Source organism: Stegodyphus dumicola, chromosome 5, assembly GCF_044657685.1.
Source record: "Stegodyphus dumicola isolate Sdum_Otavi_A_Nest chromosome 5, ASM4465768v1".
Classification (NCBI taxonomy): domain Eukaryota; kingdom Metazoa; phylum Arthropoda; class Arachnida; order Araneae; family Eresidae; genus Stegodyphus; species Stegodyphus dumicola.
In genome coordinates this window covers 186,383,940-186,400,414 of record NC_140772.1, presented here as the reverse complement: position 1 = coordinate 186,400,414, position 16,475 = coordinate 186,383,940, and the positions used below count along the sequence as shown (strand labels likewise).

General features: G+C 31.4%; 1 protein-coding gene across 6 annotated transcripts in view; it reads left to right on the top strand.

Annotated features, from left to right (window-relative positions):
* The window catches only part of LOC118189064 (pro-neuregulin-2, membrane-bound isoform-like), a 219,032-nt gene that overhangs the window by 80,561 nt on the left and 121,996 nt on the right, over nt 1-16,475 (top strand). The window contains exon 1 of one of the 6 annotated variants that reach the window (XM_085817454.1): nt 9,903-10,119. The exons of the other annotated variants lie outside the window; for them this stretch is intronic. Coding sequence (XP_085673580.1) covers nt 10,095-10,119 — 25 coding nt within the window. The 5' untranslated portion in view covers nt 9,903-10,094. Of the gene's footprint in view, nt 1-9,902; nt 10,120-16,475 lie in introns of those variants that run through there. 6 annotated transcript variants of the gene reach the window in all.

The following is a 16,475-nucleotide window of genomic DNA, read 5'->3' as shown; positions in this document are numbered from 1 at the left end:
CATTATAGGACACTAATTTATGAAGACCAATATTACCAAGCCAGTAATCTGAAGCCCCTGTGTTCGGCGCCGTGAATGTTTCAGGACTCATTCCGTATACGAAGGAAATAAAAATTGGAGGTCGATTATTCGCCACCAAATAGAATTAGTAGTCCGTTAGGCATCTTGCCATTTCTCAGTCGCTTTTGGGTGAGGGTAAATAAGGCGTAAAGATAACAATAATAATCCTAATATGTGATGCAAGGACCAATGTCCGACACCTATCATTGAAGTTTTCAGCTTTTTCTTCACGTCTACTCATAGATATCATGTCAAATACCAAAAGTCTGATTCAACATTTTTCCTACTTGACCTTTACACAGTCCGAGAGTAAATGGTTACCTACAATTTTGGAGATGAATAAACATTACAATTTTTTTATTCGATCAATACAGTCTATCTAGATAGAAGGCATCTTGCTTCCATAAACAGAATGAAACATCTTGCATTACACAAACATTCTTGTTCTTTCGGTGTTAAGAAAACCTTTTCTTCTCTTTGTGACTAAAACACCAATGGAGTCTTGAAACACATATGGCAACGGTTTGGATTATGTATCCCCAGTTCATTCATTTTAAGGTAAACTTGGAATGATAAATCTTTCTTACTTCAAAAAAATGAAACACAACCATTCCTTTGTAAGAAGAATAAAAACGAGAATTTTTCCTGTATGTCTCAATGGGATAGTATATTAAGAAATACTTTTTTAAAGGAGTCATAAATGGGCGCTGTGTTTATAGTGAAGATAGCTTTATGAATGAAAGAAAATTTTTCACAAAAGAGAGAACTGTTTGTGCATTTTTAGAGCTATGATGTCAAAACTGTTTTGCAAAACTGTTCTTTTTAAACAGTACCTTGTTTTTAAAGTCTGGGGCATATTTGGCAAATATATGTCTCTTTTCTTTAAAGAACAGTTTGCAGCTTTCCTCTGTTGTAATACTGCTCGATCTGTTATAATATTGCTCGCAGTTTCGGGTACTGCGGGGATGTTGCTTATAGGCTCATCTAAATAAGGCGCCTAGCAATGGAGTGACATGCCGACTGACGAAATTTAGCCTGACGAATGCATTAAACTGAACGTTTGCCGCTGATAAATTAAACATTTGTGATCAAAAGTCAAATTTTATCAAAAAGCACAAAAAACAAATAAAAACAAAAACTTCAGAAATCGTCAAAATATGATTTTATTAAAAAATTATGTATGCGTGTCACGTATGTATTTCAGTAAATAAATAAACGTACAAATCTTCAAATATTATTTTGACGTCTATGAACACACACACACATACATATATATATACTATATATATGGCTAAATTTGTATGTTAGTTCACTAAAACTATTTAAACATTTTCAGAAAATATTTTGTTCCGGGAAAAACGCCTAAAATTTTCCAAAAGAATTATTTTGCAACAACTCATCACTTTGAATTAAAAGTTACTTTTATTTCACTTTCCAATGAGAAATATTCATATTTTCAGAAATGCGGTGAAAAAATATAAAATTAACAATTTTACGTTTAAAAGAAGTAATGTTATTCACAACAAAAGAATACACCATTAAAGATTTTAGTAAAAAAATTTCAACATGGAAATATCGAAAAAGGTACATACATTCACAGCTCTTTCATGTGTAATGTCGTTAGGCTCAAAAGAACTGACTTTAAGCACAATCTCAATGTCTTCAAATAACTCTATGCCAAAATTAAGCAAAATAAGAGACGAAGATTTATGCTTCAAAAGAATTAAAATGCATAATCTTCATTACGTTTTGCCTAGGTATGTGGTTGAATATAGAAAACAGGTGTCAGGTTACCTTTTGCCTAGGCATATGGCAAAACCTCAGTATATGCCTAGGTATTGCCTAAGTATATGGCAAACGTTTTCATTACGTTTTACCTAGGTATATGGTTGAATATAGAACAGAAAAATCTTTTTAAGTGAATAAATGTGATAGAAACGTTAATTTGTTTTGGTGAAGCGGAGATTTATCGAAATGATTGTTGATGTTATCGAATGATTGTTGAATAAGATTTATTATCTCAAAATTACTGTAAAAAGGCACAGAAATTTGGTTTCGGTAATTGAAAGAGAATTTCGGTGAAGGAAATACACGCGATTTCAGTTACTTTCTCATATGTCGGAAATTAAAAGTTACTCTTTCAAAGAGTTATTAAAAACAACACCTTTAAATATAAAAAATAGCTTAATTCCATATCCTTATACATAGAACTTTCAATGAAAATCCCATAACTGACAAAAGCGACCAGTCATACATTCAAATTTACCTTTAAATGTCTTAAGGGGGATAATAATAAAAGAGATTAGTATTATTATGAAATTCCCAGCCGCGGTAAGAAGATAGTTTCACCACAAGGCAGGTTTAAGGTTGCCAGAAAATGGCAAAGGAAGGCAGGGTTGTCAGGTTTGGCGCAAAATCGCCCATTCGGCAACAGAATTGGCAATATGCCATAGACGGATGGAGAAACTTCAAGAACGAATTCTTTGCTGTTTGGCCCAGAATGTTCTCGAAAGCAGGCCGAAAGCTATATAAACCTTGCTGGTACGCGGAGTAGAGAGTGTCTATTAGTATAGCGAATTGATCGTCAGTCCAGTGTCGAGTCCATCGAGATTATGTGCATCGTTGAGGCTATTGAGTGTATGGTCGAGTGCATCGCGAGTTGTAGCGTGGAGAGTCTCGAGAGTACGTTGAGTCCGAAAACGACCGGGAGCTGTACTCTTGTGCTTCACCGTGAAGCTGTCTTCACCGTTATAGCCTGAAGACTGTGTTGCTGACTGTTTCAGGGTGTTTGTCGTATTTTCCTACGACTGTAAACGTGATTTTGGAACTGTCCTGAGCAATACTGGCTAATAAATTGTGTTTTCATTCTTCATCAAGTGTTGTCATCAATCACTTCAAATCCACGAACCCGTAAAAAACGCCACAGTATTAAGTGTAAATTTTTTGTTCACATTCTTTCATATTCTCCTCATATTTCACCAATGAATTGTTATGCTTGGAGAATGAGGAAGAGTGTTTTCTAAACGCAAATTTGCATGGATTTATGGAAAGCAGCGAGAGAGAGATGGAGAAAAATTACCACTGCTGACTGCAAGAAACGACCATTTACATTGGTAATCAACGTATAGATTGATAATCTAAAGACTGAGGAATCAGAATGCTAAATTAAGTGTTTTTATTTAAATTTTTTAAATTATAATGCAGAAAATATGTTTTAAAAGTATAAAACGGCCTTTGTACGTTTTGTTGCGTGTTGTACTTTGTTTGCTGCTCTTCATTTACATAATTTTCTTACTGAAATACATTATTACATGCGTATGTACTTAACTTGTCTTTTACGAGATGAAAACGCATGTTTTTTCCTCCTGTTTGGGATTTACTTTCAAGTTCAAACACGATGTTTTCACTCTTGGATGTTTCGTTCCTTTTTTTTTCATTACATACACTCAGTAGATAAAATCAGTCCATTTAAAATCAAGTCTCAGATGATGAAAAGAGTTCATAGTTTTTTTTTTTTTTTTTTTTTTTTTTTTTGTGTGTGTGTGTGTGTGTGTGTGTGTGTGTCTGTGTTTTCCTCTATATGTGATAAAAATACGGGCCAGTTACCTTAGAAAATTCTTCAAGAAGACATTCTCCCTTATGCAGACTTCGAGTGCTTTGCTTTAATTAGTTAACGAACTAATCATACCACTAGTTTAATTCTGCTAGACATAAACATTTCAACCACAGAAAATTATAATTAATAAAAACTCAATTTCTGAAATCTTTAACTGAAATCATTTTAGGAAATTTACTACAGAATACTGCTTTTTAAATTTCAGCTTAAATGACAGTTCATAAAGTAGAAAATATCTAATCAAGTCTGAAACGGTAATATTTATACCCGTTTCATTTCAGCTTAAATGACAGTTCATAAAGTAGAAAATATCTAATCAAGTCTGAAATGGTAATATTTATAACCGTTTCAGACTTGATGTTTGTTACATTATATATATTCATTTCAACAATGAATCCTAAGAATCCTTACCTCAGGGATACATAATCAAAGTATTTCATCTGTAAACGATGGTCGCTTTTGTGCCTTTCTGTATGTGTGATGTAAATGGGAGCATTTGAAATTCTCTATAAATGTAAGTTTGTCATTCACGCTTTATTTTAACCAATTCTTTCCTTAACGTATCATAAATAATACAGATTATAGTGAGCAAAAAATGTTGTAATTTCTATTGAAACGTCATTAGAAAAACGCTCCGGAGAAAAGTCAGTATCTTGCTTAAGATGTTACTTCCTATTTTCAAGTAAGGCTGTCAGAGGCAAAACACTTAACTCACTTGTTTTTTTCCACCGAAAGGAAACAAGACCTTTTCCCGAAAGTCTGTAAAATTTGTTGTTCAGCTAAGTAGCCAAAGGAAGTATAATTTGCCGTAGTTAACAGAAGAACGAATCTAAATGCTGAAATAATACAGTAAAAATTAAATTTTGTTACATTATTGCACTCCTAGAAAATTACTTTATACTCAGTACCTAAAGATGAATCTTTATACATGATTAACGTAATTAATTCATTCAGTTAATAACACAGATTATGATATTGAAATATGCTATATTGACCCAATATGAGTTAGACTGATGTATTAAGACCATGCGTATTTGCATGTGCTATAGAAGAAAAACGACAGGCGCATAAAAGCGGCCTCACTGTATGAGCTTGATTAATTGAAGATATTTTACGAGAAAGATAAATAAAATGGTCGTTTGTTGAAGTAAAACAGGCATTAATTTAACATTAAACTTAATAAATAAATTATGCATTCATTGTTTTATGATATTAAATATTTAAGTGGTCTTTGCAAGATGTGTACCATTTACGAAAAAAGAAAAAAAAAAAAACTTCAAGTAAAAATTTTTATATTCTGTACTGTATTCGGTGTTTACTATTTTGGGTTGATAAAACTTGACCTCTAGATTAGCAATCTTCTTTTTTACATTGTCTGCTGTAACACAATTTCCTCTTTTATGCGCTTTTTCTTCGTTAAATGATTTTTGAAAAGATTTCCGTTGACGGACAATTACATATCCTTTGAAAACCTTCCGTGAAGCTGTATCGATATTAAAGGTCTTTAACAATGTTTCCTGGTTTACTGTTATCATTTTGCTATCCTTAAAGTTGAAATACTTGCATTCAGAACATATTCCTGTATTAAACTAGTTTTAGCAGTATTTTGAGTAGAAAAAGTATTATAATTCCTGTTTTGTTTCTGCGTATTACTTTTTATTTGTAATTACAGATTTCTTATTACAAACACCGTCCACTGTGGCCATTAATTTTATGGAAGTTTTAAATAATGTGATTTTTGACCGTACGGTGTCTGCAGTTATTAAAGTTAAAACGTAGATCATAGCATAAAGCTTTGATCCAATAAACTGTATGTAACGTATGTTTTTAATTCGATGGAGCTTCTCTTAAAAATTAAACTAACTCAAAAATGGTGGTCGAAGTTACCTCATACCGATAAGGATACTTATTCTAGAGAATAAATTCTTATGGTGCTGGTAAACAGAATCATGATTCGAAAGCATTTCGTAAAGGTTAAACATACGTGTTTTTTGTACAATATTCACAGTTTTAAATCTCGCTTTCTGTCACATACTCGCGCCTACCACTGGCGCTGCGGTAAAATTGGTGAATACTGGCAATTCGACTTTAAAAATGAGTTAAAATTCTAGGTTCCTACTTTAAAATTCTCTTTAGGATTTTACAAACGCTTGCTATACAAATGCTTGCTGCCTAGAAAAACTCAATACATAGTGCTTATTGACCATAAAATATTGTACATGTTTAAAATGTACCTTTCTATGGTTTTTGACTATTGTTGACATTTCTATACGTCTTCTTCTTGGTAATACTTTGCTTCAGATATTAAAAATATTTACTACAGAACCTCTTCATTTTAGGTAATGTTATGTTACGTTACATCACTCTAGCAGGGCACTTATTGTTTACGCGGTTTGGAAAATAGAGATTTCGCAGGTTAATGTCATGATATAAGATCTTCAATTTATCCTTCAGATTATAAATTTATTGGCTAAATAAATTATTTCAAAACAATAAATATATTTTTTTAATTTTACGTCTTAACATATGTAACTAATATAATTAATCATACATATAACTGGTAATACTTTGAATATTTGTGTCATGATTTTAATTAAAGAATATTACTAGAGCGATATACTACAGTACAGAATAAATTTTATTATTATTATTATCACTTAAGTATGTGAGAAAGAACGATAAATATGCAGGTTATCTTTTGAATATCTTCTTTAGTTTCGGATAGATCTTCTCAAAGGGATCAATATGTTTCGAATTTTAAATTTTTTACGGCTTGAACCTGCAACTGAATGAAAGAAAGTGCTGGAATATCATCATGGGGGAGATGAATATAGGCAACATAAGTAGTCATTAATGTCGACACGTTGTTCTTAACTCTACGTTTTAAATGTCAAAGTGTTCTGAAAGCGGTCTTGAAATAACGAGGCTTCATAGACCTTGACAAGATGGGTATGCCTAACTCGATCCATAATTGGGTTCAGTACAGTCAGATGAGGGCAAAAATATTTTCCTGTTTTGAACCGTAAAGATCTCATGCTTGTTGACTTAAGAAAAGAATCTTCTACACACGTCTGTCTGTAGTCTCAGGAGCAGTCCGTCACCCTCAAAATTAGAACCGCCAATTTAGAATTTCTCAAGCTTATACGGCTATAAAGTACGCGTTGGAATATCAAAGATCTAGTTTATCTTTGGATTTATTTGTAAAGTGCAGTGTCTATTGTTTAAAATGCTCTTATTTATTTTTGGAAAAATGGAATACCAAATTTTAGCTTTCCGTTGTCATTGTAGCAATAACGATGTTTCGGTTTTAAGAATAGTTTTGAAGCAATGCTTTATACTTCATTTCCAAGAGTTTCGCGTAGGTGTTTTAAATAGTACATCTACCTGAATGAATCTGATTGAAGAAAGTTTTATTGTATCAGAGCTATAAGCTAGAATTGAAAAAAATTGCTAAACATGTTACGCTGATAGCGACAGATTCTACTTTTAAAACCTTTTAATAGGAAATTTTCTATAGCGTCTTCTGCGCATGCTGAATACTTTTGAAATGTTTTGTCTTTTTATACATTTTTTAACATTTTTGAAGAATCTAATTGTCTGGGAATCGTCCGACATATATGTTTAATGAAGCTTTAAAATATTATTTTGCCTTCCATCTTGTACGATATCAAATGGCATGAAACTAAGATCTACAACTCATAGGTTTTAGCTTTAAAAGACCTAGTCAGAAACTGAATAGCTCTTTAAAGAACTAGGAGAAAAGACTTGTGAACTATCAAATATTCTCTTCAAACGATTAAAATCTAAATATGAAACTTACACTTCAGATATTAACTTTTTATTCATTTTCTCATTTGTCAGTTTTAATGCGATTGTCACTCTAGCCTAAAACGTTTTGCTATAGTTAAGATCAAGGGTCTCGAAACTTTTCAGCCCGCGAGGCGTATGGGTTTTCTTCACTAAGCTTCGAGGGCCAAGACCTAGTTAGTTAATCACATTATCATGATGTAATTATGATGAATAGCATACATATGTTCTTAATCAAGACAGCTATATTTTATAGACTGAATTTATACAGTTATGATATTACAAACAACCTTGTTTTTTTAGACTTTTATGAAATTTCACCTAAAATAAATTTCTTAAAGCTGTTTAAACATATGAAAAAGTATTCTTGTTCCAGAATGTCGCAGATTTCTACAGTTAGCAATGAAATTTTCTTTTAAGTGGCTTTGCCTTCCGCCATCGTAACAATTTATCAGTGAATTTTGTTTAATTTTGATCATGTACAAACGTTCGCTCATAGATATTTTATATTTTAAGCAATTTTTGTGGGAAAGAAATATCTGCAAAATTAAAATAAATTACAACAGAGACAGAACAAAAATTAATATTTAAACAAAGTCGGTGCCGAAAATTTCTATGAACAAACCTAGAATACTACTGTAAAAGAAAGTAAAAATAACATGCTAAATTTTTATTCTTGTAAAGAGGATAATGGCATCTTTTTAATAATAGAATGTTACAGTACTTCACACATTATAAATTTTAAAACGGTTATATAATATTTGTAATATGCTTTATAATGAATGCGCATGACAGGTAATATATTTAATAGTTTGATTGTTATGTGAAATAGTTAATGTGTATGTTATTTTGATTATTTCAAATTTTATAAAATTATTTAAAACAATCTTTGGAGGGCCGATTGATAGTGCTTGTGGGCTGGATCCACCATTGGGGGGGCCGTAGTTTGGAGACCTCTGGTCTATGTAAATACACCTCCAAGTGTCAAGAAGGAGTAGCCGCTATTGAATACTTTTATTTTAACTAAAAGCATTCTTCTATTTGCGATCTAAGAGCAACATAATGCTTTGGCATTAATTCAAAAATTCCCTGAAGTGTAAAATTAAATTGCCGAAATAAATAAATTTAACTCAGTAATATTGTATTGTTTCCGCGAAATAATTCAGTTTGCTTCAGTTTTCTGACTAGAAAACGTAATAAATAAAAGAGAAAAATAGTCGTGAGATAATAAATAATATATTGATTGAAACAATTAACATCACATTTACTTATCAAATACACTTACCACCATACAGAAAATTTTACAATTACTAATTGGCAATTTCTGAGTAATCAAAATGGAAAATAATTTTGAAATAATTGATGCACAGAAAGAAACATAATCTGACGAAAGAATCGGGTAATCACAAGATAGTTACTACACATGGCACAATCTGGAAACATTAAAAACAGAGAAAAAGTTTAAAAAAAAAAAAAAGAAAACAAGAAAGATTAGTTAGCCTTCTCTTCTTACAGTTAGTCATTCTCTTCTTACAGAAGAAAATACTTTTTCCAAAGCGTAAAAAACGTGATTTTCTGAAACAAAACTTTATAGAGTCATAGATTTTTTTGAAGCAGGAAAGGTGAAAAGTATGCAATACCCTCACCGGGACTCGAACCTTTCAAATATGCGTCCAGTGTGCTTCCGTTACACCAAGAAGGCATGCTGCAAAAAGGGAGAAAATACCTTATAACTGAGTAAAAAATCTGTACAATAACGATTTCGTTTTGTGTAAATTTACAAGCAATACACACGCATATATCTATATCTATCTATCATTAAACGTGAAATTAAATTGGAATAAAAAAGGGCAATTCCCCAACAATAATTATAGTTGCAACCGTGGATAAGAGGTCACACATTGTATCTAACAAAGCAATTAAAAAATGTTTATTTTTAATTTAGGCAAACTACTACTTTTCTCTTTATATTTATCTGTATATATATCTATCTATATATCTATCTATATATAATTACAATTGCTTGATAATTTCAATTTTAATGTAGTTCTTATTTTCAACGAATGAGAAATTGAGAAATTTATTCAAAAATTAGATGAAATAATTAATAATTTGTCATATTAGCAGCACACGATATTAAACATTTGTTGCTTAATTGTTTAACTAAAAATAATTGATCAGCTACTGTATTTTTTTCTGCTATAATCTCTAAGTAAAGATATAAGTAAAGATATTAAGAGACCAATGATTAGATACGCACAACAGATATAGTTCTACTTCTCTGTTATATGATTACTGTAGGAGTAACAAGAATCAGCGTAATATTCATAAATTTACAGAACTAATTTCGAAGGTTTATGGAACCATTTTCTTTACCTGCAGAAATGCAAAATTGATTTTGCATTATATAATGATTTTGCACTTCAACTGAAGAAGAAGATTCTGTATTTAAACCTTCGAAATTAGTCCTGCAAATTTATGAATATTATGCCGATTTTTATAGATTTATCTTCTCCAATAATCGTTATTCGGCGTGTCATTTTAACTCAGATCTCTGATATATGATTTACATTCATTAATGCGAAAGTTTAATGTTGTCTTGCTTTGATTGATGTACATTTTAGTACACTATAAAGGTATGTTTTTAATTTCTCTAAAATTTGAACTAAAATATGCAATGCCTGAATACTAAATTTTATTAAGCAAGCAGTATAATAAAGTTAAACTGACTAACAAGGCAGGCAATTTTGTAACTAATAAAGAGGGAAAACAGAATTAAATAAGAATATTCTGATTATTTTTAATAGTTTCTCATATACTCTTTAGACTCTGTATACTTGTGCATATTTTTTGTGTATATTGTATATATTTCTATATGTGCTTTTGCTATTGAAGAATTATTTCATGTTTTGTTATTGAGGAATCTTTAACTTTCATTGCAAAGCTAGTCTAAATTTGGTCCCATCTCCAGCGTTAAATTAAGATGGTACGTACTGTATACAGCACGAGTTAGAGTGTGCAAACTAAATAATGGTCAATGTAAGAAAATGGTGTGAATGAACACTACGTAATATGTAGCTTTAACATAAGGAATCAGTTTTAACAGGCTCAAAATGTCGCGCAGCGACCTTCGAGGTCAAAAAACCAGGAGCTGGCAGCAAACCAAATCAAACTTTCTTGTTACAGCAATGGTCGCCAGTCAACACGTCGTCTCTGTCTATGGGCTCGTCACTAGGATTCCGGAAACCCCTCTTGACAACGCACCATCCGGCAAGGGAACTTGCAGTCTTCCACTGCCGATCCATAATTGGGTGAGAAACACTTTTAAACAAGGAAAGTGTTTCCCATTTCGCGCCATAAATTGCCTAACCGTCTATATTAGCTGCGGCGTTCACGAGTAATCACTCATTGAAACGTGCGTCGCCGACAGAGAATAAGGGTGTGCTTATGAAGGAGTGAGGTTTCATCATCCATTCAGCCTGACAAGTGACAACTATTTTTTTAGTGTTTTTCAACGCTCCAGTTGCGACAGAAGATCTTTGACACGGAACTCTTACCTGACTCGGTTTGAGAAATTTGTTTCATTATTTTGACAACCAGATTTTTCAGCAGCATCACTAATTACATAATTAAACACATTAAAAAATTCAGTTAAACAAAAGATATTAAAAGCTCCAGAATCCTTTTGTAAACCTTTGATGGCTTTTAATTTTTGCCTAGTTTAAATTTATCACTATGAACCACTGGATTTCCTAATGTATAAAATGTCCCATAAGTCTGATCTTTTTTATGTTCTTTAACTATGCATTGTTAGACATCTGAGATGGTAATGGTAAATGTTGAGATTCGTTATCGTGGGTTGTTATTAATATTCAGTTTATAACAAGTTTTATGACTTGAATCCATAATCAGTTTATCTTCACGGTACTTTATTATTACAGACCATAAAATATAACGAGACTTGGGATGGTTCCAGACATACCTGTACTTCTGTCATTCGAGCTAACCTTCCACTAATACAGTTCTAGATATGCGACCCGAGCATCAGGTTTTATTTGGTATGATGATTTTAGGTAAACAATTATCCAGACATTTATTGTTTATCGGGAATTAAAAAATAATATATATCTCCATTATTGTTTTTCTGACAAATAAGAGTCAGTTTCTGTCTTTAATAATTTTTAGTGAAAATATTGAAAATAGTTTATTTTGTAAATGGAAATGTTATTTCTGTGTGTAGTTGGTGGAAAATTCTCGCAAAATATATAATTTTTTACGGCCTTGTAAGAATTGACCATACTAGCTACGTAGAAAGTTTTTTTTTTATTTTTATAATTAAAAGTTAATATATGTTTCAAGACGACTCCCGATTAATCGGTTCCCGTGGGAACAAATCTAAGGACGAATAACCGTTTAATCCAAAAAAAAAAAAAAAAAAAAAAAGAGTAATTTTATGTGTAATACAGTTTAAAAGATTTTTATATATGCTGTGTGTAATGTGTATGTATAACAACCGATAACTGCCACATAAGCTCAACAGCTTGAAAAGCTGTGAGTAAAGAGTGCTTTTATTCTGCTGACCTTTGTTTCTGTAAGAACAGGGGTTGGCAACAACATTATCCTTGTCAATAACGCACTGTAATGCTGCTTAAATTTGACGACGAGAATTTGATTTTCAGAAAAAATAAACTTCTTAAAATTATGGACAGTTAAAGGTGAAGGCCGGTTAAATCGGAGCTGGATATGAGGAAATCTACTATATTAACAATGTAGTAGAAACAATTATTATTCACAAATTTATATCAAAACATCAAAATAATTTTCTCTTAATTGAGATGTGACTATTATAGCATTAACACTAATAAGAGTACGTGGAAAATGTTGCTTTGTTAAACTATGGTTACGGTCAGTTAGTTTATTATTAGGGCAAAGCAGGGTTCGAATGTCATACTTTAAAAGAATTAACTAGTTGTTAGTGATCTAATCGATCCATTGCTCCACAACTTTGCAGCAGAAAGAAGTACACAGAATTATCAAATTGTTTTTTCTGAAATTTTCGCTGAAATTTCCTCACCTATTACGTACATCTAGCATATTTGATAGTGATTTCCATAGGCAACCGAAATAGGATATGGAAAGTTTTATTACTTCACTTAGCCACAATGGCAAGAATTATTATTATAGGTTGTTGAATAACTCAGGGAAGAGGAACGTTGCCCTTTCGAGACGTCCAAACTTGTGACTAATTTTTTATCTCCAGTAATTTAATTACTAAGATTGCACTCTTGTACAGAAGACGTAATGATAACATGCAAATTTATTTTCTATGATGTATATATTAAATACTGTATTCTAATAATAGAATAATCCACAAAAATAGGATGTAATTCAGAACAATGGGAAGAATGAAAAAAGTATATTTACAATATTTTTAGCCTATTCATTGATACATAAGTGTATGTCCTGTGCATGCATGCTGAATCGTCTGTCTATCAGTACCATTGCTGATATTTTAGCTAGTATAACACTATGAGAAACTGGAAATGTTAGACCAAGACCAGGAGAAAGTAGTAGGTGTCAATAATACAAAATGCAAACCGGTTTTTGACAGAAAAGACTAGATGAAATCTCAGTATAAATGCCATATTTTGGCTCAACACCATACGTTGAGAGCTACTGGCACTAATCTTCAACTAATAGCAACCATCATGCTGCTTATGGAAGGTGGGTATAAGAGCATCTCAGATGGAGACGAAAAGAATGAAGCAATGTTTCCTTCGCAGACGAATCCGAGTTTAGTACACAATTTGAAAACAGACTTTTTACATTTAGAAAGAATATAGTACTTGGAATAACCTTGCATTTGTGAACGAAAGCATCCGATTTGGAGAAGGCAGAAAGATGGTGGGGGGCTGGTATCACTAGTAATGGCCGTTATAACCTATACATCATCAGAAATGGACCACTGATAGCTCAGAGATATAACTATGAGATTCTCAGATTTTTCTGCTGTCCCATATTTTGTAGCAATCGGAGTTTGATTTATTCTCATGGGTGCTAACGCTAGGCCACATCTGCCTCGACTGGTGGAAGACTTTTTTTTTTTTTTTTTTTTTTTTGACAAATGAATCCTTCCAATGAATTTGCTTCGTGGACAATATAGCATAAAATTACGCACGCAAAATTAACTGTTCGGGATGTATAGTAGAACAGTTTAAGATATTGGCCGAACTTCGATAACTCGAACTATATGGAAAAATTGATATTATTTTTCCAGTAAATAGAATTTTGGATTGCACAAACTTTTTCTGCTTTCTTCAATTTCGGTTTACCAAAATTTGACTGTACTTAGTTATGCAAATGTATTAAAACAATATATATATATAGACATATAAGGATAAAAATGTATCATAACCAAATCAGCTTAAAATAATATTTACTCTTAACATTTGGGAAATTTTTATTCCTTATTCTGTTGCATTTCCAGAAACATCTTGAGATATTTTTATTCCTTATCCTTTTGTATTCCCTGAAACATTTTTAACATATCCTGTTGTATTACACACTGTATAATATCAATAAAAATAAAGGGGAGAGCTTTTTATATTTATTTGTATTACTTAACGCAGACACATAGCTATGAAAGTTCATTCACATATTGTTCACATAAGATCTATGACTCACTTATTATTCACATAAAGTCTAAAAGAGAATGTTTCATTTTTAAAGGAATTTCTTACATGAATTTAATGTTAGAACGATTTTCTGTGGCTTTGTTAATTTTCTGTGTCACATATCTTCGTTTAACAATTGAATATCACAGAGTTCCATTTTTTGTACCAATGGATAGTGCTAAAAGTTCTAATTTTGCCCCAAATTGATAAAATTTTAAATTCAAAAGAAATATTTATTCTAATTTTTAATTTCGCCGATTTCAGACAAAATCAATCGATTTTTCAAAAATCACTTTTTTTTATCATTTTATTTACATTAACTTTTAAATTCTTTCATGAAACTTTTCATATTTTCTTGAAATTTTCTGATATTATATCTGATATTATCTTCACAGATTATAATATCAAGTTTTAACCCTCTTTTAAAGTAAAAAGTGATAAAAAATATATTACTTAGGTAATGTATGATAATTTTATTAAATATGCAGCTTTGCATTTTTAAACATCAGAAGTTTCCTTCTGCATGATCGTACTTGTAAATCATGTGGCCTCTTGAAAGGCGATTTCTAGGATGTGACGTCATTCTCTTAAGTAACATTATTTCTTTTACAATATCGATATTAATTTATTTAAGCTATTCCCCCTCTATGAAACAGTATTTTCAAAGAAATTAAGCCACTCTGTAAGTGCATTATTCTCCGTAGCATATCATTTGAATAACTGATTTTTTTAATTGCATTATTATGCATAAGAATATTTTGTTTTCTTGATAGATTCTGCATTATTATCCAGTACTTTTTTATTTACTTCAGTTTTTTTCCCTTGCTATATTCTTAATTTATAATTTCGTTTATAAATTAGTAGAATCTTAAGTATCGAAATAACGTAAATTTTTGTTAAGAATTATTAATGTCAAATCTGACATGTCACTGCTTTTCACTTATTTATATAGTGTAAATATTTCCTTAAATTAGGAAGAAAGTAGGGTTGGAAACAGTTACCACAGATGAAATGATTAGGTTTAAAATTATATTATAATTTTCATTCATTTTTTATTGATTGTCGTCAAAGTGTGAAAATTTCATTAATCCCTTCAAGTTTAATTTATAATCTTGCTCAGCAAGCTAACAGAAGAGCATTTCGAAAAGAGTGTGTCTGATGTGAGACATATATGACTGCTATGCTATTTTTAGTCCAAAGGGATTTAAATCCCGAAGGACTATTAGTTTCGTTTTGGCATTTTGCGTCGGACGGATAAATGTCGGTTCACTTTTCAAACTGTTGCCATAAAATGTTAGAGTCCTGCATTATATTTGAAGAAATTAAATAATGAAAATCTGCGTAAATGTATGTATATTTCTCACATTGTCATAAAATAACGGTACATAGAGTCATCAAATTTTGAATAACTTAATCCTCCAACGAATATGAGCATGTGGAAGACCAAATTTGAAATTTGAAATTTGTTTTATGATCGATTTCCTATTTTTTAAAACTTTGACGAATTTTTGATTAACAAACTCAAGGATTTCAAAGCGAGCAATGGCAACGTTGTGCAGAAAAAACATTTTTATCTCCAGCGCGTGAGTCTCTGTATCGGAAATTCTAAAGATATGCTCGTTTTAAAACTATTTTGCGATATTGCTGTTGCACTGGATCTTATGGTTTAAGTGCGAGGAACATGATATTTAATAAAGAAAGGTAACACACAAAATGTTAAAAAACGCCCCTTTGGACGTAATTTAAAATCTGAAACATTTCAGATTTTATTATTATTTTTTTTTTATTTATTTATTTATTTTTTATTTTATTTATTATTTTTTTTTAAAAAACTTTTTCAGTACTGACTCTTTATCGTGGTACTTTTATGAACTTAACTAATACTCGTACTTCATGTTTTGTACTGAAAAAAGATATTTTTTTTAGTTATTAATAAATAGAAACTTCGTCGCGCACTCTGAGATGTCGGAAGAAACCTTGAAATATTCGAAAACTTGCAAGAGACAGTTAAGGAACTGTTTCAGGACTCGTAAACAAGAGCTAGTGTGAGAATTTAGACGCCTGCCTGGCTGAAACTGTAAGGCTGGAACTTGGTTCACCGCTTGTCTAAAAATACAACTTTCCACCGGCCCGGGAAAGCACGAGAGCACATTCATTCTCTTCGCGTGAGATGGATGGATAGCTAGAATGCTAGGTAAATAAAATTAACGCAAATAAATGGAAAGCAAACAATATTAACTAAGTGAATTTCCGAGCAAGATACTTGTTTCGGTGAAAGCTGAGAGAGAGTGCAGGAAAAGTTAATGGAATTTTTGAAT